At 28.7% G+C, this 26452-nt stretch overlaps 2 protein-coding genes across 6 annotated transcripts; one reads left to right on the top strand and one right to left on the bottom strand.

Annotated features, from left to right (window-relative positions):
* Positions 1–1151: 1151 nt before the first annotated feature.
* Positions 1152–4470, top strand: LOC109799595 (putative pectinesterase 53). 3 transcript variants are annotated; one of them, XM_083069044.1, is made up of 5 exons: positions 1152–1831; positions 2245–2419; positions 2501–2707; positions 2971–3206; positions 3944–4214. In XM_083069044.1, exons 1-5 carry the CDS (start codon positions 1473–1475, stop codon positions 3972–3974), a joined length of 1008 nt encoding a protein of 335 aa, XP_082925170.1. In that variant the 5' UTR covers positions 1152–1472; the 3' UTR covers positions 3975–4214. The 3 variants fall into 3 exon arrangements, with proteins under 3 accessions (XP_082925170.1, XP_020215770.1, XP_020215769.1); XM_020360181.3 differs by lacking the exon at positions 3944–4214 and adding an exon at positions 4240–4470 and having other exon boundaries at positions 1155–1831; positions 2998–3206; XM_020360180.3 differs by lacking the exon at positions 3944–4214 and adding an exon at positions 4240–4470 and having other exon boundaries at positions 1179–1831.
* Positions 4471–11355: 6885 nt separating this feature from the next.
* LOC109799364 (protein IQ-domain 26) lies at positions 11356–14115 on the bottom strand. 3 transcript variants are annotated; one of them, XM_020359900.3, is made up of 4 exons: positions 13708–14115; positions 12767–13226; positions 12345–12551; positions 11356–12263 (listed from the first exon to the last, which is right to left on the bottom strand). In XM_020359900.3, exons 2-4 carry the CDS (start codon positions 13160–13162, stop codon positions 11583–11585), a joined length of 1284 nt encoding a protein of 427 aa, XP_020215489.2. In that variant the 5' UTR covers positions 13163–13226; positions 13708–14115; the 3' UTR covers positions 11356–11582. The 3 variants fall into 3 exon arrangements, with proteins under 3 accessions (XP_020215489.2, XP_020215488.2, XP_020215491.2); XM_020359899.3 differs by having other exon boundaries at positions 13513–14114; XM_020359902.3 differs by lacking the exon at positions 13708–14115 and adding an exon at positions 13394–13506.
* Positions 14116–26452: the final 12337 nt, after the last annotated feature.

Below are 26452 nucleotides of genomic sequence, written 5' to 3'. Positions count from 1 at the left end.
ATATTAGTTGTCTCTTATTACTCACTGCTGTGGGGCCTTCAATCATCAACTAAACCTTTAATTAATTACTTTTCGTTTCCTACACCTTTGGACCAATTCTAATTTCTAGCCTCTCTATACTTTGCAATCTATTATTTCTTCAACAATTTCTACAAGTTTCTTGCTCTTGCCATCTATTGGAGAATAAATGTCGATACAAATATAGGTTGCATTTTATTAATTATATCGTAATAATATAATTAACACGGTTTTTTCCCGTTATAATCTTTAACCTCTGCACTATTTCATAAATAACACTTTATTTGAATTAATTATATACGTGCTCTCATACATAATACATACCACAGTCACCATCTTCTTACTGGCTGCAGTATTTAATTTGTGTTCGGATAAGATTTGATAATAGTGCACTATTTTTTGTTTTAAAATAAACAAAAACAAAAAATGATCCAGAAAGAGAAGCCACTCACTACTCAGTGATGATAGTGGGACTGAGGATAAAGTAAAACGAGAATCTACTAAAAACAAAACAAGTTATTTTTTTAGTTTTTACAACAAAAATGATAGTCTTCCAAAACACACAAACAGTGGCTGTTGATGATGATGCCTTATAGTTTGAGTTCTTTCACGTCAATGAAGTTAAAACTTATGGCGCATAGCTTTGTTACTTTTGCCAATTATACTTTGTTAGACCGTGGTGCTTCTCTGATTCACCAACTAGTTGGAGTTTATAATTGGAATCAATGAAGAAATAATAAACTAAACAACAAGCACTTAATTGTATACAGGAGGGACCAACTATTGGACGGCGATGATTCAAGGTAGGTAGGTACTATACTATGAGCATGCAGCTGCAGAAAAGTTAGCAGAATAATGTTCATGCACATATTACTATTGTCTTAAAACTCATAATAAAAATTTAATTTATGCTTATGATTGATGATTTTTGTTGGTCAAATATTATTTTAATATTAATAAAATTCAATTATAAAAATACCAAATCAACACCACCCGTATCCCAAGATAGACGTCGAGATTTGTTATACAAGCACAATCTGAAACGACCCGTCATCACAACAGAATAATTTCATCGTCACACACAAACAGAAAGAGAGGGGCTCACGGGCAGCACCAAACAAGCAACAACAATTACAACAAAGTAAAAGTGTCCAAACATAAATAAATTTCAAACAACATTTTTATAGGCAAAAAGTGCAACATGTCCTGTGGTTTAGATTGCTCATCTCTCTCTCACTCTCTCTATCTCTCTATCCATGTCAGTAGAAGCACCCGTGACCTCTCTCTCTGTCAATGATTCTCTGATTCAGCTTCACTTTCCAGTCCCACATGTAAACAAGTACCAACTTTACCTGTATATAAACCATGACACAAGCCAATTCACACAGCACTTGTAGTTCCAAACTTCATTCCCCCACCTTGTCATTCTTTTCCGCACAACATTCTCTCTGAGAATGTCAAATTTTCATATCATTTTCTATGGTTTAGTTGTGGTAATTCTTCTTCTGCATAATCCAAGTGCAACACAATGCCACACCAAGGGAATTCGACCTAAGCCAGGGAATGGTTTATCTATCAACATGACCAGAGCTCAATTTTCAGAACAACAGTTCATGAAATGGGTGAGATTTGTGGGTGGCCTCAAACATTCTATCTTTAGGACAGCAAATAATAAGCTTTTTCCTTCTCACACTTTGCACGTTTCTAAGAAGCCCGGTAAAGGATACTTTACCTCAATTCAAGCTGCCATTGATTCCATTCCATTCATCAATATATTTAGAGTGGTAATTAAGGTCCATGCAGGGGTTTACACGTAAGTACTAGTATTATATTTCTTGTCATGCCACTTGAATTCTGCCACATTCTAGTCTTTTTGCTATGTGTTGTTTGTATATGGATTTTTGTTCATGTGAGACATGGGTTTTGGTGTTTGTCCTGTCCACGTTCATTATTATATTTTTGTTTGTGTGAGCTGTGGTACATAGGGAGTGATAATAACTTGGGTGTCTTTTTCCCTTGTGATTCAAATGCCTGAGAATTGGTCTTTGACTACAGAAGACCTTGCAGCTAATCAACTGTCCTTTCTTTCAGCCTTGTCCTCTTTTTTTATTTTATTTTACCCTCTTCCTTTCGCAACTTGCAAATTTTCTTCTATGTTGTAACAAATTGTGAATTACATTTGACTTAAAATTCTTATTCACTAGCTCTTTTTTCATAATTATACAGGGAGAAAGTTAGCATTCCTCCTTTCAAATCCTACATAACGATACAAGGAGCAGGAGCAGATAAGACTATCGTTCAATGGGGTGACACAGCTCAAAGCCAGCCACTAAGAACCTATGGTTCTGCAACTTTTGCTGTGAATGCTCCTTATTTCATAGCCAAGAACATCACATTCAAAGTAACTAACAAGCTTTATTACTCTACTTTGGTTTAAATGTTGCTCTATTTGTGATTTCATAAGCAAATATTGTGCATGCAGAACACTGCCCCGGTTCCAGCACCAGGAGCAGTTGGAAAGCAAGCAGTGGCATTGAGAATTTCAGGAGACACAGCAATATTCCTAGGCTGCAAATTCTTAGGGGCACAGGACACACTCTATGATCAACTGGGTAGGCATTACTATAAGGATTGTTACATTGAAGGCTCTGTTGATTTCATATTTGGCAACGCTCTCTCTCTCTTTGAGGTTAGATTTTGTCTCCCTAATTTTACAGCTGTGATGTTGAACTATTGCTGTTAAATAATCTGAGTTGTACTATAGTCTAATATTAATTTAAGCCGTATCAGTATCACCTAACCAATAAATTAACCTGAAATGGAATCTAATTTGTTCCTTCCCTCTATCCTTTCCATTTAATTGAAAGAAAAGGGAAATAATGTTTTGATTAAGAATCATAGACACGGTATGGTAACATGTTCTGATTAGATTGGTAACACAACACTTACTAGGGATGTCACGTGCATGCCATAGCACAGCTTACAGGGGCCCTAACAGCACAAGGAAGGAGCAGTTTATTAGAAGACACGGGATTCTCGTTTGTTCACTGTAAGGTCACGGGTTCGGGGGCACTTTACCTTGGAAGGGCTTGGGGTCCCTTTTCTCGCGTTGTCTTTGCTTACACTTACATGGACAACATCATCATTCCCAAAGGATGGTATAACTGGGGCGACCCTAACCGTGAAATGTAAGTTTCTCTCTCTCTCTCTCACACACACACACACATTGTGACACAAACAATGGCACTTAATTAGTTGGTAACTTTTTTAATTGAATATAAAATATAACTCATTGAAGCTAAGATTTGCATTTGTGCATGCAAAATGAATGTGCTTATCCTTTAAAATGTTAAATGTGCTTATCCTAGTTAAAATTTATGCAGACCCAAAATGAATTTAATTACTCCGTTTAGCTAAAAAGCACCACTAATGCCATTGAAGATGTTTGGTGTTGGTCAGTATTAAATTCCCCTATTTGTAATCTTCTAGACTACATGGAAACACAAAATCCCTTCTTTTTGTCCAATTTTTTAATCTTATAGGTGACCCAACTAATGTGATTGCATCGCCAAAATTGTTTTTATCTGTCTTCAATGTAAATGATCACCATCACTATGTAAAATTGTTGACTATAATGTTGTAACGGCCGTAACAAATAACAATTATGTTCCATAACTTAATTAGTATAATATTTCTTTCAAATCACTTTTGTTTCACCAGTGTCATCTCTCTTACAATGGGAAGTACATGGTGTTATTCTATTCAGAATTACCTTCTCTTGTGACAACCCCTTTTGCACTAGTAGGGGCACACAATGTTTCTGAATGCTTTTATGCAAAGTGACAAACAAACGCACTTAGAGTCAGTCTCCAACTCTCCATCGTACCATATAAGAATAATGAATGAGTCTATTCTCTGATGACAGAATAAGGGCATTGTTGGGTATATCCAGATAGAGTATTGTGCCACCAGGAAGAGAAGTGACCTAACAATAACGTGTTGTGGAAATCTACGTGTCACGCTCAATACACAAAATGCTATAAAAAAAATGAAGTTTCTGAAGAAAAAGAAATTAGTAGATAAAAAAGGGTAGGTAACTATAGGGAGATACGAGTCTGTATAACTTGGTGCCTGAGCTACCTAATCTATTCTATATTGTTATTTGCTGTATACATATTGAGACATGTGAGTAATGTTATTGTATTATTTTGGGTCCACTAGGACTGTGTTCTATGGACAGTACAAATGCACAGGACCAGGAGCAAGCTACGCGGGGAGAGTATCATGGTCAAGGGAGCTAACCGATGAGGAAGCTAAGCCATTTATTTCACTTAGCTATATTGATGGCTCTGAATGGATCAATCTTTCTATTTGAATTTATCTGCTTACAAAATCCATTCTGATGTATAAATATAATTTACAATTTCATAGTGCTTGCTTCACTTATCACAATTCGTTCTTTTACTTTACCCTTGTTAGTGAAAGTGGAACTGAGGGGACGCAACAAACCACAATTATGGCCGCAACATTAACATTTCTTTCACAATTCCTTGCTTGCAACTGTAAGCTCATCTCTAATATGAGGTTTATACGAGCTTTTAGAATAAAATTTGGTTCTTAGTTTTTTTACTATTGGAGTGAAGTGACCTGATAACCATGTACGTAAGAACATGTAAAAACTGGTTTCTTATAGAAAAAAAATATAGATCTATTATAGAATATACAAAATAAATTAAGAATTCAAATTAGATTTTTTTATTATAGAAAAATATGGAAATTTTTTAAATCTTAAATAGTAATAAAAGGACACATAAAATGTATATTAAAAACTTAAAATGAGTTATACTATTAAAGATATTCCAATAACTAATACATTGGTGTAAAAATAAAATAAAATAAAAAAACCTAATACATCTGTTGCATGTAAATATAAGAATCGAAACTAAACTGCAAGAACAACTTAAAACCTTTCTGGATGATCCAATTGGACATACTTTCATTTTTTTTAGCCAAAATAAAATTGACTGATGTCGCATAGTATATACTTATTTATATTGTTTACTGATATCTTTTTGTATAGTATATTATTTATATATACACATATTTATATATATACAAGTCTAAAAAATATGTCATAAAATTAAAGGAATAATTTTTTATTGCCTTATTTCTGTGTTCAAGAAACATTTTCAGGCAGGACATCAGTGAGACATCGATCATTAGCATCTCATTGTTTTTTCCTTTTAAAAAACTATAATTGTTTTCCAAAGCACCTAAATATAAAAAGAAATTATTTCTATCTTTTCTGTTTAATGTACGTTTATAAAATTTTAAAATAAAACAAATACATATTTAATTTATGTGTACTAACAATTCCAAAAGGAATCACTATTTTTTTTTGTTGATACAGAAGGTGTCATTTTTTTTTTTTGCGTATTACCATTGGTTTTTTATATACCTCTACTAAATCAATATATTTACCTCTCGTTTAAAAAAGGAAACAAATATAATGTGTGGCTTATTATATGTAGCAGTAGGAAAAGAGACATTTTGTGTCTCTTAATTTTTAAAAAATATAAATAAAAATAGAGAATAAATAAATAAATACATAATTATAGATGGTTATTTAGAAAATATAAACATTTCTTTCATTTATTTTTGTCTTAACAAATGATGAATATATTGATCCACTAAAAGTGGAGGCTAAAAATAATTATTAAATAAGAGAATAATGGTTAATTAAAAGTATAAATCAAAAACATTTATTTATTATATATCTTCTTTATAATGAGTATAGATCCATCTCTATATTCCGTGACATTTCACATTTTCTTCTCTTTTTTACCCTAACTTTCATTATTTGTTACCATACGAGTAAAGATATTTTAGTTTATGCTCTTGAAAGTATTTTAATTATTTTTTCTCTCTAAATTTCTTCCACACTAAAGGGAAGTGAAAATTGGATGAGGACAAATTTTACTGTTCTACATTCTCATCTCCTTTGAATTAAACAACAAAAATTTATAAAATTATCTTCTTTCTTTCTTTCATTTTTCTTTGACCAACACTATGTAAGAGAGTCTGTATAATCTTAAAAAATATTTTAACAACGAAGAAACAGTAAAGTTATGTAAATTACATGTATTAACATTTTGTGACATGTTGGGTCTGCTTTGGGTTGGGATAATGCTCTAGCAATGTAGGGTTAAATGAACAAACGCACTCGACCCAAAAGAACATAACCAAGAAACACAGTCTACCCACAACAGACGCAAACGTTAGGTTACAAAATTCTTCACAAAGTTAAACAATCAGTCACATCCACGGTTCTATTTTCTTAAATATTATATATAGTTTTTTATTTAATTTCTGCCATACCATATATACCTATTTTAAATATAGAGAGACAACTTTTTGTTGACTCAGTTTTGTTGTTTATTAATTTTAAAGCATCACAATGTAAATTGTTTAATAATATATTTTATTTTATTAAATTTCATATTGTCATATCACATTTAAATAATTTATAAGTATTTTACTATATTTTTATCAAAATAGTAAATTTTAAATGATCTTTACTATATAAAAAAAAATTAATATGATTTACTGATTTTCTTTCTTCTTTTTCTGAACTTGATGATGTAAAAACAAATTTTTTATTCCTAAATTATCGTATTTTAAAAAAAGACATGGAGTTTAAATTTGTGATATTCTTTGTATCACGTAAACTGACTCTAATATAAGACACGATAAAAATATACAAATTTTTATCATAAGATATTTGTAAGATATTAACATTATTGATATTCTAAATGTATTATATTAATTATAATTATAACATAAATTATTATGTATCTATCTCATCTTTTATCTCTTTTTTATTATTAGATTGATCTTATATATAATACTCTAATTAAATACTATTTATTTATAATAAATAAAATTAAGATGTTTAATATAACTTTATATCCTAGCTACTAAAAATTTAATTTTTTTATTATCAATATATCACAATTTGATTGAATTATTTCTATAAAGTTACCACATTGTCTTGAGAAGAAAAGAATATAGTTGAAATGAAAATGAAGAAATTATTAAATATGATTTGTCAATTATTTCAACAAATTAATAAACAATAAAGATGATAGATATTTCACATCTATAATATTATAATATTATATATATATATATATATATATATATATATATATAATAATGCATTATCTTTTTTCTCCTTCTTATACAGTTATTCAAAATTATTCTTAAACTTTTTTTGTTTTTTCGTAAAGTTAACTCAATCCGGAAGAGATACTATCTGGTGTTTATCAAGTTCTTTTTTAGATTAATTTTTGTGTTTGACAGGATACTCCTTAGTAATAACAAAAAATAAATAACTAAAGGATGTATTAGATTGTGATTTTGAAATATTATTTTAACATGAAATTTTTTTAAGTATTTTATAAATTTTAAAAGACTTTAAAGAAATGTCATGACTTTTATTTTTAAAAAAACATGGATATTAATCAAAGACTTTATAATTCAAATTTTGATGAATTTATATCATAAAACTTTTAAAATATTTTACGAATTTCATAGAAAAATATGATTTATAAAACACATTTAATATTATAAAAATTAATATAAAAAATATAACAAATAATAAAGAAAAGCGTAATCAACACAAATTTTTTTATCTTTTAATAAATAATTAATTTTAATATCTTTTGAATTAATATTTTTTTACATATTTAAAGTTATATATGAGGTAGAAAAAAGAAAAGGCGAGAGAGAAGAGAAACTAAGATAGGAAAGGAAAGAGGTGAGACAAGCAAGAAATACTAGAGAGAAAAAAAGAATATGAGATAAAGAAAAGAGAGTTAAGAAATAATGAGAAACAAGAGAGAAAAGAAAGAAAGAAAGAGGAGAGATATAAGGAGAAAAAGTGTAAAATTTCAAATGTTGTGAAATTATTAGATGTATGAATTACATGTAAACTATAATAAAAAGTCTTACAAAATTTCTTATTTAAAATCATCTATTGAAATTTCTATTTTTTAAATACCAACAAATTTTTTTAAGTGAAAAAACTCTTAATTGAATATCAAATTTTGATATACTCATAAAAAATATGATTATCTTAATTAAATATTATAAAAAAAAATTATATTAAAAAATCTTAATTAAATATCATTAAAAAATTATAATAATTATTTTTTTAAAAATCCATTGAGATCCTTTAATTTAGTATACTTTGAAGTCTTTAAAAAATAAATGGCGGATATAACTACAAATATTATTCTTCACTTTAATTTTCCTTTCACTGTCTATCATTAAAATAAGACTTTAATTTTTTATATTTAACTGATGGTAAATTTCTGTTAATCATATTTAATAGTTAATTTCAATACAATTAAATGCGTTGTGGATAAGAAGGTGAACAATCGTTGGATAACTTGTAAAAAAAAGACACAGCATTGGGGCAACTAATATTGTATTTATTCCAATTATTTGTAAATTTTATCTATTAAATTTACAGATGACTAAACATGGTCTTAGTTTTTCATAAATCATAAAGTTCTATATTTGAATTTTATTATTATTATCTATTTTATCAATAAAAAAATAAACATAAAATTATTTAAAAGATTTAATTCTTTTATAGTATATTTATTTAGGAAAGAAGATGAAAAAGAAAAAAAATGAAAAGACAGGTAATTTTGTAAATCATTAAATGAGAAATGATATATTTTTTTAAAGAATGATTATACTAAAATTCAAATTAAAATTTTTTTGTGTATTTTTTTAACTTCTTCATCACTAGCCACTCTTAAATATATTTGATAAGAAATAGTACGAAAGAAAGTAAAATATGTATATAAAAATATATAAATATTCTTAACAAGAAAAAAAAATCTAAAAATAAGATTATTTTAATCATTTAAAATAAAAAAGAGTAATTTTTCCAATTTCTTTCTTGTCAACATAACAAAGCGATAAAATTAGGTATTTCTATTTGTTTAATCCTTTATCCCTTCTTAATAAGTAACCATACAGAGGATCAAAAGTGATTTTAAGACTTTTTCATCCTTCCTAAATTCATGGTTTCAAACTCATCCTTAAAATAAGGACAAAATAAATAATTTTAATTGGGAAATTTCTTATCAATGTTAATATTCTAACACATCATAATATCATCTATTCTAAAATGGTTATACATTTTTAAAAAGTCTATTCCTATTTCAAATGGTGGTAAAGTTTCTTTTCTTATTTATTACTCTTGTCCTACGTATGTTTTAACGGTAAAAAGATTGTTTTATTTGTCCTCTTATGTATCTTAGTATCTTTTTTCCTGATTTTTATTTCTCAAATTAGTCGGCAGAATATTCTTTCGTTTGGAGGTAAATTTTGATAATAGTACCTTTTGCCTTTTAGACAATTTTTAACTAAAAACCATGTGCACACCATGTGCATATGATTTCGTTAAAGTTAACTATTAAATTTAATGAAAGAAAAAAAATATAATAAATTTCACAAAACCAATGTGTATTAGTACATATTTGATTTACTAAATTTAAAAACAAGAGATTATTTAGCAAAACAAAAGTACATGTTTGATTTACTAAATTTAAAAAAATATATATTTTTTTTTTTAATTTTTTGAGAAAGGTTTTTATTTTTTTTAAATATTTATATAAAAAAATCTAATTTTCAAAAATGTACTTATGTTAGATTTAACATGTGTGGCTGGAAAATCTAATTAGAGTAAATAATTTAAGAACATAAAATGATTTTGAAACATTATTTTTCCTACCATTCAGAATAATTATAGAAGGAACTTTACCGGGTTAATATAGATATTCACTTGAGTGAGAATATTCAGATCAATATGCATCAGAAAAGAAAGAAAATGAATGAAAATAAATATGCATAACGTTGTGTAAAAAACAAGTGACAAGTGTCTATTTTATGCTTGCAAATTGTGTATGTTAGACAAGTTAAAATTGTGTAAGAGATTACACAGTGAGTTGAGGGAAATATTTCTTCTCAATTATTAAGTAATATAAAACTTTTTAATGTTATGTAAAAATAAGATGTTTTACAATATTTTACATGGATAATTTGTGGTCTTTAATGTTGCTACTGATTTCATGTGCATTTACTTAATGTAGCAATGACAGTATGTAAGTTTTCTGTTACGACAAGCAGTTAATTAATAGGTTAGCATTGGTGGTTCCTGGCTGCAGTGTAAACGAAGGTTCCAACAAAGAGGGTTAAAAAGATTGAAGAAAATAATACCTGAAAATAACAGTACAATTTTTGGGATCTTTCAAGCAACATGCCATCAAAAACTGTACCCTTACCCCTCGTTCAAAATTCAAAAGCAGTTAAAAAATATAGCAACAAACATCCAATTATAGTACGTGTGATGCATCATAACTGCATTCCCTGACATTCAAGATTCCTTGTAAATCATCTTAATTAAATTCTCAATCATTAATTGTTAATTATATATGCGATTTTAATAGGTTGAACTCACCAAAAGGATCCTCTGTCATTATAATAACAGCACATTATGCACTTGAAATCTTACAGTTAGAATAAATAGTTATAACAATCATTTTTTTTTCTTCATAAAACTTGAATACTAGTAAATAAAATATGCAAATGAGAACTTAAAATTTAACCCATCAAAAATTATTAAATTAACCATTAGGTGGTTAGAAATAAGGAATTTAAATAAATTGGATTTAATTTTTTTTATCTTCATTTTTGTAGATTTTTTTGTTATGAATAAAAAAATTATTACATTGAGTGACTTTTATTAAAATCATAAAATGAATTTTATTGATTAACAATCTAAAAACTTTTAGACTAAATCTTATTAAACTCTCAACTTTAGAAATGGAATATCTTGAACTGATAAATGGTAGGGGGAAAAAAAATCAATGTAACTTCGCTGTAAGGCATTCTTGCTCTCAATGCTGTGTCAACCAGATTTTCTTGATAATATATCTATCATCCTTGTATGGTACAAAATAGCAAAATGCAATTGCTTCACCTTTTTGAGGTACAGAATGCACTTTAGTTTACAGCTCTCAAGAAAAAAAAGAAGTTATATTTTCAAATAATAGAACAGATAGAAACTTGTTGTTATAACATCAATCTTTTCAGACTTTTTTATTTCCTCTTTTTAGTGCAAATATGTGTTGTTTCAAGTTCCTACATCCACATTTTCTATTCATAAATCTTGTTTAATTCAATGTACTTATTTTATGTAACAAAACAAGCTCAAGTAGAGTGAATAGCAAAGATCCAGAATTGTTTAGAAAGGAAAGATGAAAACTAATTGCTATTGCATTTGATTATAATGACAATATATGAAGCTAATCCCGAGACCAAATTTTTTCCAAGTTACAATGGGGACCTTCTCATTGTTCTTCTATTTTGTCTTGACCCCCTGTTTCCTACCCGCTACATGTTTTCAAATTTCCAATCATGGGACAGAACAGGACTATTGCTAACATTGTGAAAAAAGCAGAAGAAAGCAAAATCTCTCATAAGTTTCACCAATCACTACTTCTTCTTGTTGCAACACCAAATTCCGTGGACTTCTGAAGCTTACTCATCACAGCATTCTTGAAATTAATAGCTTCCTGAATCTGTGAGCAAGACCTCTGCATTCTAGCACCACTCAAACTACTCCTAGACTCCATCATCTCATTGAGGGAAAGCCTCTTCCTGGGACCCGGATCAGGGCGTTGCTTTGGAGCACTATGAGACCTCAACTTGGCCTTGAAAGACTGAGTGCTGGCCATGTAGTTTGGAAAATTGTGGTACTGTCCATAGAAGAAGTTTTCTGTGCAAACACTTTTTGGTGTCATAGGTGCAACAACAAGGGATCCACAACTGCAAGAGTTTGTGAAGCGTGGAGTGCTTTGTGCCGTGGAGAACCTGCATTCTTCTCCCGTTAGGCCCCACTCCGAGTCATGCAAATTCCTTCTGTCTGGTATGGACAAATGAGTGAATGTGAGAGGAGAAGGAAGTGCATGAAATGAAGGGTCATCGCCAAAATCTGACATTGAGGTGTTGCTCCTGCGAGACCTTGACTTTGGCCTCCCTGTGTCCACTTCTACTATTTTGGGGCTTCCATCAACACTATTGTTCATTGTGGCATCAAAGGAAGATGATATCCTTCTGCTGTGGATGGGACCTATGTACTCACTCTTTATGTCATCAAATCTCTCCTGCAAAACATTAATCACCATAACTATGCAAGGTTACACGACAGTGGACAAAAGGAATCTAAGATCTATGTTATGTAGTACCATGGATCTTCGTGCTTGTGTTTGAAACCTATGTGCTTCATTCTTTGTAGTGAGTCCTCGAGATTTCTTAGACCTCACTGTTGCTTGAGCTCTAATTAGAGCCTGCATACTATGCAGGGTTGCTGCTGCTTGCTTCCTCACTAAGTACCCTCTCACAAGTGCTTGTAACTTCACCAATCCTTTCAAGGCTCTCAATGCCTTCCTTGCCTATTTAGAAAAATCAAAGAACACCAAAATCAAAATATCTCCGATCTGTTTTTATATAATTAAAATTCATGATAAGTTGAACAAGTTATAGAATTATACTTGATCTAACTAAAAGATAATTAAAAGGCTTGAATTTTCATCTAACTAGTTCAAATTTAGTCAAAACTAATGATGTTCTGTTTTTTGTGTATGAAATTGAAGAAAGGCTAACTTACCAAGTATCCTCTAAACACAGTTTGAATCTTAACAACAGCCAACCTTTCTTGTCCACCACCAAACATGGTTTCCCTGTTGTTGCCGTGGCTAGTAAGTCTAACCACTGCAACGGCTGCTTGAGCTGCAGCCACAGCAGCATCTGCAGCTGCTGCTGTCGCTGCAGCAACTGCGATGGCATGCTTGTTCTGCTCCTTCTCAGTTTGTGAGTAAAAGGATTGTAGCCAAGCAGCCTCCGCCGGTGAAATATTGGGTGGAATGGTGGTTGGATTATGACATAAACCTCTGGATTCTCTGTCTGAGTGACACAATTTGGTGCCAGAATTTGAATTCTCTCTGCGCTCTCTCTCTGTCTTTATCCCAAACAACCCCTTCAACCACCTGATGGCTCTCCCCATTACTGATAAAGGGAAATGCTAATGAGGTTTTTGAGTAGTGCAAATGAGAACGGCTAGGTAAAACCTATAAAAACAAAAACAAAACAAAAAAAACTAGTCTCAGACACAGTATTTTAAGACATAAGAAAATGCCTCGTGAAAATCTGCATTACATGACAAAAACATGCCTCTGGAACATGCAAGAGGCATGGTAAGCAAAATCAAACAACATTAAAATAATGGGAGTGTTACATTGTGGTGTTGGCGTTCACATTGTGTACAATACAACAATTATACAGAGTAAGTATTAAACAAATGAAGTTGGGTTGTTTGTAGTAAAATAATCATATAAGAAGAGAGGAAGAACCCACCTTGGTAGAATCAAATTCTGGAAAGGAAGAAAAAGCAGATCAAAAGTAGTAAAAGGGGAAAAAAATTGTGCAGTAATCCAATAAGAAGAAAAAGATGGGAAAGTTCAAAGAAGAGAACAGCCCCATAGTGAAATCTCTATCTTCATCTGTCCCCTAATACTGTGTGGAGCGACGTATCCTGAAAAAGAAAGATACCTCATTGTCCCAAAATATCTGACACGTACACTCGCGTCTCGTGAAGGCATTCACCTAATTTATACCACAGATCAACTTCCTCTGCACTCTGCAACTGTTTTACCCTCCTTTGCTCTTTAGTTTAACTCCTAGCCAGCGAATGAAGCAGCATCATTCATTCTATTTTCTCAGCTCCCTCTTTAGCTTTCAGTGAAGAAACAGAATAATAATAATAATGCATCCTCCTCCTGCATGTAGCTCAGCCAGTAAAAGGTAGCTTTTTAGTTCAATTAATGTTGTTCTTTTCCGCACCCAACACCTATCTACGCTGTTCTCTGCAACTCTTTCTCTCTTTTTTATTTTTTACTTTTCTCTTTCATTGTTTCGTTTTACTGTGTTCTCAATTATTTGTGTACTAATTCCAGCTCTCCTTTGTTTTTACTGTCGTTTTTCTGTAACATAGAAATCACAGGGCTCTCTCCTCTCTCAAGTATTTTTTTTTTTCTGTTACGGAGAATTTTGGATGAATTGATCCATAGTTAAATGTGAATGTGATTAATTTGTTCGACACTTGAAACTATATTTACCAAATAGCTGTGAAAACTTTTTGGGCATTCGAAAATTGCAAAGACAAACTTAGCTGTACTAGGCTACCAGTACTATGCTGACTGGAACGATCCAGATGAAAACAAAATTTCGCTGAACACGTCGCTGTTTACGATTATTGCGCCATTTTGTAATCTAGTAAACATATTGAAGACCATGTTGGGTACAATTTCAAGTCTAGTAAGTGCAAATAAATTACCAACAAATTTTTTAATGAGTTCTCAAATCAAAGTAGTTGATGACATTATGTTCTCGGTAGAACTAACCTCAAATCTTTTAAGTAAACTTTTTGAGTTCCAATTTTGTAATAAAATGTGATTGAAAAAAAAAACTTATCAAATATGGTAGAAATTCTTTGAAATTAATCATCGTCTCATCATTACAAAATTTTACAAACTAAAATTATTAGTGAAAAGAAAAATGTGGTATCCTCGGAAATTTATAAGCTGAAAAACCCTCCGACCATTTGGAAGTACAAGTGTACAACATCTATCTATTAATTTAATATAAAAGCAATAATTTAATTTAATATAATCAATTTTTAAGACTTTGGAGGATGATTCGGCTTCTGCAATTCAGAATCTGTAGCATATCTATAGTGAAAAACCTTTTTCACTCAAAAGCAGATAACTGTTAGGTAAACTCTAATAATAACATTCTAAGAATAAAATATTTTGAATACTTTGAATCTGAGGTGGGGTGATTTGATAAAGCAGAGAGAGTCCCGTTGGAAACCATTGAAAGAGAGAATCAACGTTGAGGTCATAAAATTCAGAAATTGAAGCATTTAGCCTTTTTTTTTTTTACGAGAAAAGAAGCAAAACGAAAAAATAGAGATGAGAAGAGAAGACAAGAAAAGTGTGAAAGTTAGAGAAATAAATAAGAAATACACAAAAAATAAAATTTGTTTGATAAATGAAAAAAAAAAAGAGAAATGGAATAGAAATTTATTTATAATGAATTATTATTTTATTATTATAAAATTATTTTTTCATTATAAATTTATAAACTTACAACTTGTGCACGAATGTAAATCAACATATATGATTACGTATGAATTGTTCCCTCAACAAAAATATAATTCATTTTTTCTGTTATGTTTCTTTTAAAATTTAAGTTTTAATAATATTGAGTAAATTATATTTTAAAAATAATTTTGTTAATTTTTAAAAATTAAGTTTATTGACCTAATTAACATTAATAATTTAAATAACTTTTAAATAGGTTAATATGTTATACTAGGCTTTAAAAAAATCAAGCTAGACCTATAAAAAAAGTCTATAATAAATAATAGATCAGACTTAGACTTTAATTTCGTAGAACAAAACCCTGTCTATATATTTAAAATTTAGTCTAACTTGACCTATTTTAATCTCTACTAATAACTCATATTAAATTTTTAAAAGGTCAAAATAGGTTTATAAACTTTAATACATAATTAAATAACTCAACACCTTATACTAGAGTAAATGACAATAAAATGAATTGTGATCATGACAACAACAACATAATAAGTATCACCTGCACCAACATACATAGATGAAAATGTGAAATTAAGGAGAGTGAGAAACATCTCACTCTAGATCATGACACGAAATAAGACCAGATAGCCAGACACACTGAAGATAACATATATACCCTTATAATACATACATATACAATTAAATATTCACAATAAGGTGTCAATAAAATCATTCTCAACTATATTTCATTTATCCCAATCACTCATAAACGATGCATTCACACACGAGATGCAATGGACACGAATTAGGATTTGCATACATGTGATGCCAGTCACAAAATATATACAATGTATATTATATCAATTTATTGATTTGTATGCATATGATGCATATAACACAAGACTCAATAGTATACCATGTTTTCAATGTACATACTCAAACGATTTACCATTACAACAATTTGTCAATTACATTTCATTCACAATATTCATTCATCAAAGCATCACAATTCATACTCAATTTATCATACTTAATCATATTTGTCCATTAGCATAATACATTGTATGTCAAATCCATGAATATAATTCATCTTAAGAAATAAAGGTGATACAAGGAAGAAAAGGCAAGAAAAGAATGAGAAAAAAAAAACATGAGTCATAGTCATAACTCACGAGTCATTGTTGTGACACTGGTCACGCTCGTGACTGGCTTGGTGAAAACCAAAAGAAGGCCAAAATTTGAATGCTTCATAGTTGTGAATCACTGATCACACCCATTACTTATCGATTATGCCCATGATTCATGAGTCACGTCCATAATTGACTAGTTATAGTCATGAGTCACGTCCATAATTGACTAGTTATAGTCATGATTCACTGGTCATACCTGTGACATAATCTAACATATACAAACTTTGATTATTTGAATCCTATAACTCATCTCATCATCAAAGTTGATCATCAATCGATAAAATCCTAGATTAAAAGCCTAAAATCACTCTATTAAGCCATTAATTACATACATTTGCATACTCATACCAATTCTTCATACAAACACCAAAATGATTCTGATTTCCACAGTAAGTCAGGAAGAATCCAAGATTCACAAGATTAGTCCAAAACATATGAAATTAAATATATACACATGTTAATCAATTAGAGCATCGAAGAATCACATAAAAGATAGAAACACAAGATAACACATAATTTGGGATTTCTCTTCATATAATACATGCAACAAAGAAGAAATCGAAGGTTAATCTTACTACCTAATAATTATCTCACTTCTAGAGTAAGACTACTTTCTCCCCTTACTTTGATAATTGTCGGATGATGGGCACAAAATTTTGAGATGTTCTCCTACAAACTTTGGTTTTTCTTATTTTTCAAAATGTTAGTGTAAAAGCAAAAAAGGCTACCCACTCCCCCTTCTTACCTTGATAATTGCTAGATAAAAGACCAAAAATTTTGAAATATTCTTCTACAAACTTTGATTCTTTTTGTTATTCTTCAAAGCATAAGTATAAGAGAAAAAGAGAAGGGTGAGAAAACTAATGTAATATCTTTATTTTTAAAAAATTAATTTAGATTGTACATCTCTTACCTAATTTTTTTTTATAATAATAACAACGTAAACATTTATTTATAAACCTTATAATATATAATATATATTCATATAAAAAATAAAATAATTATTTATATAAATAAAATACATTATAAAATCAACTCACTCATAATTTAAAATTATATATATATATATATATATATATATATATATATTTAAATAAATGAAAATTTTGAGTGTTACTATGTTCAAATTGTTTTTTTTATAAAAAAATTAAACATAACTGAATTTTATCATTTTTTTACAGTATCACATTCTCTTTGAGGTTGCTTGAAAATGAAGAAAATAACACTAAGTAAAGCCTAAAAAATTGTTTTTATCAAATTATTTAGAATTAGTAAAATAAAGATAATTTATTATTTTAATTTTAATATATTAAATATGTTTATTTAAAGCTGTTTACTTTATTTCTTTTAATATGAACTATAAATTGTTAATCGTATCACGATAATTTATTGTGTAAAAACTTTTTAAACTAATAACAAATACATTATTATAAGTAAAATTAGTCTTTAACCCAATAGACTTAAATATTTGTAACATGACATACACATATAAAAACTTATAAATACTAGTTAACAAAATTCTCATAAAATTGAGAAAATAAACATATTTTATCATGTATTAGATGGCATTTAAAAACAAAATGGTTTCCACATTAAGTAGTTCACACATGAATCATGCACTTACAAATTCCAAAAAAAATAATATATATATGAGCAAAATAATTTCAAACATGTATTGGTGTTTGATCCTAAGTAGTAGATTCCTCTCCATTTCCTCTTTATTCACTAATTAATTCATAAGCTTGTCATGGCAGCCGCACTTATTTGTAGAAGAATTGTGAGAAGCTGTTTGGTGGTGGTACAAGTCCATCAAAGCACTTCCTAGTTCCACCTTTCCAATTTACATAAAGATGTTATGGTTGCATCTGCATGCCCATCATAGCACAGCTCCTATGAGAATTGATGTATTTCCAATTTGGACAAAGACGGGGAATAGGTACATGCCCACCATAAAACTAACACCCTCTCGGCAATGGCAATTAGGTTAGGACCATGATATATTTTCTTTGTTTAGGCATCACCTAACATTATTCCATCAAATAATTTTTCCTTTACTACTACCATAACATCATTCCATATTTCTTTCCCCTTTCCAGCCTAGTTTTCCCTTTCGTCATAATGGGGACCAATAACTCAATTGTTCATACCAATTTCCATTGCTATATTCCTGTGACTTTGTCCTCTAATTCTATAAATTCGTATTTTTCAGATTAGTATAACAAGTTTCTTTGATATTTATCATGACTTTCAATTTACATGTAAAACCCGTGCAAAGCCAACCCTAGTTTAAAGTTATTATGGCATATTTTAATTGCAATTTTTAAAAAATAAAATAAGACAAGGCTATTTAGTTTACATATACTTTTAGAGAAGCTAAAGAAAAAGATGAGTTATGAGTTTTTTTTTATATATATGTATATTTTTTAGGACAGTTACATGAGTAAGTATTTGCTTATGTGTGTTCAATTTATTTTACATCATTGATTCTTTTAATATATATATTGAAAATGCTTACAAGTGGCTGCAAAAATGTCTCCAAAGTCAAAATTTGCAAGCCTTATGACAATGTGGGAGTCGTAGTTATTTACTCATTAATTTACAGTGAAGTTGATGATTGATAATCATGGTACGAACAAAAGTGAGTTTATTTAAAAAAAATAATAATAAAATCCTCCTTACAAAAGGTGTCAATGAAAATTTAAAGTTTTACAAAATTTGAATTTGGGATATATATAATATAACATAAGCCTTTTTCAAAAACATGTTTAAAACTAAAAGGCTTAATTGCGATCCCTTAAGTATTGTAATTGTGCAATTTTGATTCTCAAAGTTTTAATTGGATAATTTTAGTCTTTAAAAGATTGTAATTATGCGATTTTGGTCCTTTAATTTTTAATTGAACAATTTTAGTCCCTAAAATATTATTGTACGATTTTAGTCTCTCTCATTAAAAATTTAATAATTTTAATATATATATATATATAATATTTTAAAATTATACAATTATTTGTCTATTCAAGTTAACACATATTATAATTTTCTTCGATGTATCAAATGATATATATTTATTTTTAATAAATAAATAAAGTTTATATATTATTATTTTTATAATATTATTGATAAATTAATATCAATAATATTATTAGTATATTTATAGATAAATTAATATATTGATAAATATAATTTATTATATATTAATATAATTTTACAAAAATATAAGTATATTAATTAAAAATATACATATCTTTTCTTATATATTTATATTTTTGTAAAAATATATTAATATATACTAAGTCATATTTATGAAATTATTAGTTTATCTATAAATATACTAAAAATATTATTAATATTAATTTATCAATAATATTAAAATACTAATAATATATAAATTTTATTTATTTAGTAATAATAAATATATATCATTTGATATATTAACAAAATGTATAATATACGTTAACTTAAATAAGCAAACAATTGTATAATTTAAAAATATTATTTATATATATATATATATATATTCTAAAATTACTAAATTTTTAATGGAAAAGACTAAAATCGTACAATTATAATAGTTGAGGGATTAAAAATGTTCAATTAAAAATTAAGGGACTAAAATCACACAATTATAATCTTTTAAGGACTAAAATCACTGAATTAAAACTTTGAAGATCAAAAATTACACAGTTACAATACTTGAGGGATAAAAATGCAATTAACCCAAACTAAAAGTATATCTTGTGTTAAAAAATTCCTTTTATAGCAAGACTTTTAAATAGGTTAAAAATCTACCTTTCGGTAGGTTAAAGCCTAAAGGACCTAAACTTATTAGTAAATTTTAAGCGTTTAAATAGGTCAATAAACATTTAAGGGAGTAACATCTGCTACCCCTAGATTGTCCCTTTAAAGCCTTTTTTTTTTTTTTTATCATTTTAAAAGAATCAAATCAAATAACTAAAATTAAATTAGGATATGCTAGGTGGCATGAATCCAAATAAAAATATACCTGTATGCATTTTAAGTTAGATATATTAATAAATTTAACGATTATATACTATTAATATAAAAAATATATATATTATCAATTAATAAAAATTATTATTGATATGATTTTAAAAATAATTATTGAAAAAAATTAAAAAAAAATTCATATATGATAATTTATTATTAAATGACTACATAAAACTGTTTTATATTATTAATATATATTCTATTTTCTCTATATCTATACTTGTATGATTATATAGTTCGAAGTTCATTTTTTTTTACTTAATTATATTAATATATTTATAGTTATTGAATCATTACTGCGGGATTTTTATTTTTATTTTATTTTTTTTCTATATCAAATATATTTTTGGGGGAGACTAATTCTTAAAGTATCTTTAATATTTTTTTCTTCTAATTTTTTTAATTTTACACTTCTAATATTTAATTTAACACTTTCTCATTCTTTCTCACACACCTCCTCTCGTCTTTTCAGTTTTCACATTTATTTTTTTTATTTTTTCTTGCTTTCAACCTATTTCAGTAAGTAATTTTAATTCTTTTGATTTTTGCATTTTTTTATTCTCTTTTTTTTATTTTTAGTTTTCATACTATTATTCACCTCTATGCTTTTGGTAGGTACTTATTTGTTTAGGCCTAGAGTGATTTTGGACTTGCCCACCTCTTTGCTTTAGTTTGTTTGTTAGGGCCCTAAGCGTGCTTCAAACTTTTTTGTTTCGGATTGGGCTTCCTTAAGCCGACGGCAATATGATTACCTATGTTGAGCCTAGCGTGATTTTGGGCTTTCTCACCTCTTTGCTTCGGTCCTCCAAAACGAGTATATATTAGCAGCAATGGAAGGATAAAAAACTTAATATTGCTTATAAAGAAATTTTCATTATTTTTTTACATCTTTATAGAAGAGTTTCATAATTAAAAATGGATATCGTTTAAAATAATTAATCTCAATTAAATAAAAATTTCATAGATCGAGAATGAATGAGAATACTTTACGATGAGTAGGCAGGAGTGAATAAAAAGTCAACTAATTTGTCGATAAATCATTATTAACACATTTTTTTAATAAAGTTTTAATTTATATTTTATCAATATAATTTATTTTATATTCACAAGATGATGTACGTCTCACCTTTTATTTAATTTATTTAATAAGTCATGTTTCTTATCTAAACATATATTTATGTAAATTTTATTTAATAATAAATGTGTGTTAAAAGTGTATTTGAACTAAATTAAGTTTTCAGATAATAATATATTTGCTAAAAAATGGTTTATCATCTCATTTTCTCGAGTTTGGAAATATCGATAATAATATGTTCTTTTATCATTTTTATCTCTAATTTGTACTAATAATAAAAAGCATTACTCCTCTTGATATTTATTTTTATTTTTTCTATTTTATCCGGTTTGATATACAAAATATTTTTACTTTCCTAAAAATATTCTCACGCGGAGGTAAAATTTTTTTTCAAAGTTAGGAAAAAAAAGTTTTATGTATATAAAAAGATCATATTTCTTTATAAAATAAAAAATATCTCTTTCTCTCTTCTATTTCTCTTTTTCTTCATTTCTGCCCCTCCCATATCTATATTTTTCTGTCTTTTTTTATCTCATTATTTCTTGACCTTGTTAATTTTAATAATATTATTAAAGTCTATTTTGTTTTTATATTTTAATTGTATCTGTTAGCACTTTTTAAATTTTTTATTTGAATGAAATGAAATAATATTTTTTTTATTCTTTTGAATTATAATGTAGCATTTTCCTTTTTCTTTTTTTTGTTGAATTTTGTATTTAAATAATTTTAATAAGTTTTCAAGTTTTTAAAATAGTTTAATGCCATATTTGTAATAAGATTTGAGTTAATAAATATATCTAATGAGTTTACTTTAATAAAGGATATCTTTGTAAAAAAATATTTATATACCTAGAAATATATTATTATAACCAAATATGAGATATTTAATTCTTAGGAATCCTATATGAATATTCGTAAGAACTTTTATGAATAACTAAATATATTTTAATTATTTTTAAGAATATGATTCTCAGCCTTTGTAATTCCTATGATCATAGTTCCTAAAAATGAAAAATCTTTTTCCTTACCAAACATCTCCTTAATAACAAAATATTGTATATACTAGCTAATAGGGATAACAAGTAAACTCATACCTGTGGATAATATTTAAACATGTCTTAACTTTGATGGAGAATATTCGATGTACTCATACTCACTTTAAAGTTATAAAAATTGATTTTTTTTTTTAAATTTTACTTGACTTTTATGTAATTTATACTCTATTTTAAATTTATGTCAAATGAAACTGAATTAATGTAATTTTGTAATTGTTATTCTATATTAAAATTCTTATTTTTTTAATATTTTTTAAAAAATAACATTTAATTAATTTTTGGACAAGTATAGCACGGATACATGTATATTCGATATCAACAAAGAAGAAAATGAAGACACAAATCTCATACATGTAAGATATGAGGATAGACATGAAACTCATACCCATCCCACTTTGTTGTCATGCACTAGTACAAAAGAGGTGTACTACGTCGGATATTTTCAGCTTTTTACGTCAGAAAACATACCGACGCAGAAGCGGGAGACGTAAATTTTACGTCGGATTCGTAAAACCGACGTAAATTTACGTCGGACATTACGACATCCGACGTAAAAAAGTAGGAAAAAAATATAAAAAAAAACATAAAAATGCCAGCAAAACGGCCCGTTCGTTCTGCTTGGAGAACGGACCGTTCTGCTTCCAGAACAAGCCATTCAGCTTCGTATAACAACTTAAAAGAAAACGGTCACTACCTATACAAATAGAACAACCAAAAAATCAAATAAAACAGATAGTCAGAGTAGCAATGCGAAGTAGAAAAGTGTTAAGGAAACCTTGATTCATACCTGAGGAGCAGCAACAATGTGCAAATGAGTAACAAAGGGTTCATCCCTCTGCAAAAGACAAAAAAAATGATTCAGTAACAAAGGAGAGGGAGAGGGTTTAGAGAAAAAAAAATGAAAAGTGAGGAAGAGTGAATGCGTGTGGTGTGCCTCGCGCTCTCTTATTCAAATTTGCGTCCTTTTTTACGTCGGACCCTACCAGGTCCGACGTAAAAAAGTTCGCAAAAATTACAAAAGTTCCATCACGTTTTTTTTGCGTCGGATTTAAATATTTCTGACGTAAAAGAGGTGACGTAATATGCTAATTTTCCACTAGTGATGCCTACTAATTGCACAAATTACCAAAAGATATTAATTATTTTCTCTTTTTTACCGGAAATATTCCATGCCATTTTTTTCCCACTAGTATTACATAAAATCAGTTAACTTACCAAACATTAATTTCATATCTTATTTTTCATAATTTTATTATAAAAATTATTATTTTATGCAATCTAAATAAAATATATTTTTTAAACCAACTTTTTACTTGCCATATCTAAATATAAAATGTATTTTACATAATTGATTACAACAATAATTAACTATATTTAGAATTATTAAGTACTTTCTAGAAAAAATAAAATCAAAACACACTTAATATTCTCCCTTCACTGGCGTTCCATTGTAAGATATTTCATTGAAAATTGTTTAATATTACGAAATGTGTTTGCTCGAATACTAAAAATCAACGAGTTCCCACGATTTATGTCAAAAAATTTATTTACTCCTATATATATATATATATATATTACTCAATTTTTAACCGATAAAAGACAAGCAGATTGTTTAATATTTGACTCAAACAATTAATTTTTCAAAACATGTAGCATTCCTCCAATTTTCATTAGTTTAACTGTAATAAAACTTCGGCAATGTGCATGGGACGTGGATTATCTTTTTAAAGTTTCTTAGTTTCATCTCATTTACTCCTGAGAAACATCAGCAGGAAAAAAAGCATTGTAAAATCTTATCCATACTTGCTTAAATGTCCGCAATGTACCCATCGTACGTACCTCACACCATAAAATATGGAGGGTGCTGATGTAAAAGAAATCTATGCATGCATATGTGTTGTTACCTTCTTAATTTCACATCTCTATACATTGAAATTTAGATTTTAACGTAACTTAATTTCAAAATCAACTTATAAAATAACATTATTTTATAATTATATATATTATTTTGATCATAACACTTATTAATATGAAATTTCTCAAAAAAAATTATAGTTCGATCTCTAATTTAAATATGAAATCAAAATAGAAGATACTATTTTACTTTTATAGAAATTGACTCAATAAAAAATTATATCTTATTATTAAACATAAAAATAAATTATAGAGAGAAAGTATATTGGATCAATGCATGTTGTAAACATGAGTAGGAGTTGAGAAAGGGTGTGGCCCAGGCAAGTGTAGACCTTAAAGGTGGGAGAAGATGATGGGTGGGCAAGAGAGTCCTATCGTGTTATAACCATGTATGAAAGCATTGGTGGCACACATTAGGCATTGAAGCCCATGTGTAGGATCATCCCTTGTGACTTGTGAGGGGTTAGGGGGACATGGCAAGCCAAGTTGAGAAATAAAAGGCAAAAGTTGGTTGAGCAAATCATGTAAAATTAGCCTTTTATAATACTATCATAGGCCTCTAGCTAGAATATACATATATAGATAGGTTGCCTATATCGTGAAAGAGAATAATATTCCATGCCTGTGGCTTTGTTACTTGCAGGGTGGACACAGGCCATTCCTGTGGGCTAGCTACATATTGTGTGTGTATCTTTCGTGGCAAAGCTATATTTAGGGTTTTCTTCGTGTAGAGACAGATGTGATGTGGAGGGTCCGCATGCATGGCGATCATGATGGGTTGGCTTGCCTTGGTTGGTTCTTAGTTGGTGATGAACTCATGATCCATATATATACTAGACCAAATTGAAATATTTATTTGCTTCATGACAAAGTTGAGATCCAATAATTCTATTATTTTAATGCTTTTATTTTGATTTTAAGATATTGAATATAACTACTTTTATTTAATATTCTCTTAACTATGGATTTGATCGGAAGAAGATATACCATTATTTATGAAGATGTGGTGTATGGGTTTGGTTACTCTTTATTTATTTATTTTTATAAGCAAAAGAGATTTATATTAAAGGGAGTACAATGGGTACTCCAACCCGTTACAAGAGACACAGATACAAAATTAGTCTAAAATATAGAATAGTAACTATAAGAAATACAAACCTGGGTTATTATACCAAGTTGAGTAACTAAAAGAACAAACAGAGATAGAACAATTTATCCACTTCCATGAACGCAGTTTAATATTATCCAACACTTCCTTGGCATCTATAGTACCTTGCTGAAAGATAATAACATTTCGATGAAGCCATAGTGACCAAATGACAGAAACTCAGACTACTCGCAATAATTGAGAATGTTTTTCATATATGCCAAGATTCGTCCAATATAAATAATGAGAAAATATAGAATTGGGGAACACCACCGTAACCTCCAACCACTTAGCAACAGCTAACCAAGTATTAAAAGCCATCGGACACATTAGAAAGAGATGAAGAGGATTTTCTACAAACAGAAAGCAAAAAGAACAGAGATTATTTTCCAACTCCACACCACGTACTTGTAACAATGATTTGCACGGAAACGCATTCAATAGCACTTGCCAACAAAAGACCAGACACTTGATCGGAACCTTACATTTCCAAAGACTTTTTATAACTAGTTGAAAATCCGAAGAGTTTCTGAGTTCTCCACCTACCGATCTTTGTAGCCAAAGGTACGCACTTTTCACCGAGAATACACCGTCCTTGTCATAAATCCATCTCCAATAATCTTGCCTTGACGAGATAACCTGCAAGCCCTGAAGCATATCCAACAAGATATTCACACTCCTACCTTCATGGACAAAAGGTTCTCTTCTCCACTTAACCTGCCATACCCATGTAGATTCCTCCCAAGTTCCATTATCTGCCACCACTGACAATGGGTCTAAGGCAAAGGAGTACAACCGAGGAAATACTT

The sequence above is a fragment of the Cajanus cajan genome, chromosome 2, assembly GCF_000230855.2.
Source record: "Cajanus cajan strain Asha chromosome 2, NIPB_CcT2T_4, whole genome shotgun sequence".
NCBI lineage: Eukaryota > Viridiplantae > Streptophyta > Magnoliopsida > Fabales > Fabaceae > Cajanus > Cajanus cajan.
This window is presented reverse-complemented; position numbering and strand designations above follow the sequence as displayed.

Excerpts from the sequence above, each read along its gene's own strand:
- LOC109799595 (XM_020360180.3), top strand. The coding sequence starts at position 1,473 with ATGTCAAATTTTCATATCATTTTCTATGGTTTAGTTGTGGTAATTCTT. Across the intron at positions 2,420-2,500 it reads CCAAGAACATCACATTCAAA|AACACTGCCCCGGTTCCAGC; the intron begins GTAACTAACAAG and ends TTGTGCATGCAG. Across the intron at positions 2,708-2,970 it reads ACGCTCTCTCTCTCTTTGAG|GGATGTCACGTGCATGCCAT; the intron begins GTTAGATTTTGT and ends AACACTTACTAG.
- LOC109799364 (XM_020359900.3), bottom strand. The coding sequence starts at position 13,162 with ATGGGGAGAGCCATCAGGTGGTTGAAGGGGTTGTTTGGGATAAAGACA. Across the intron at positions 12,552-12,766 it reads CTGTGTTTAGAGGATACTTG|GCAAGGAAGGCATTGAGAGC; the intron begins GTAAGTTAGCCT and ends TTTTCTAAATAG. Across the intron at positions 12,264-12,344 it reads CACAAGCACGAAGATCCATG|GAGAGATTTGATGACATAAA; the intron begins GTACTACATAAC and ends AATGTTTTGCAG.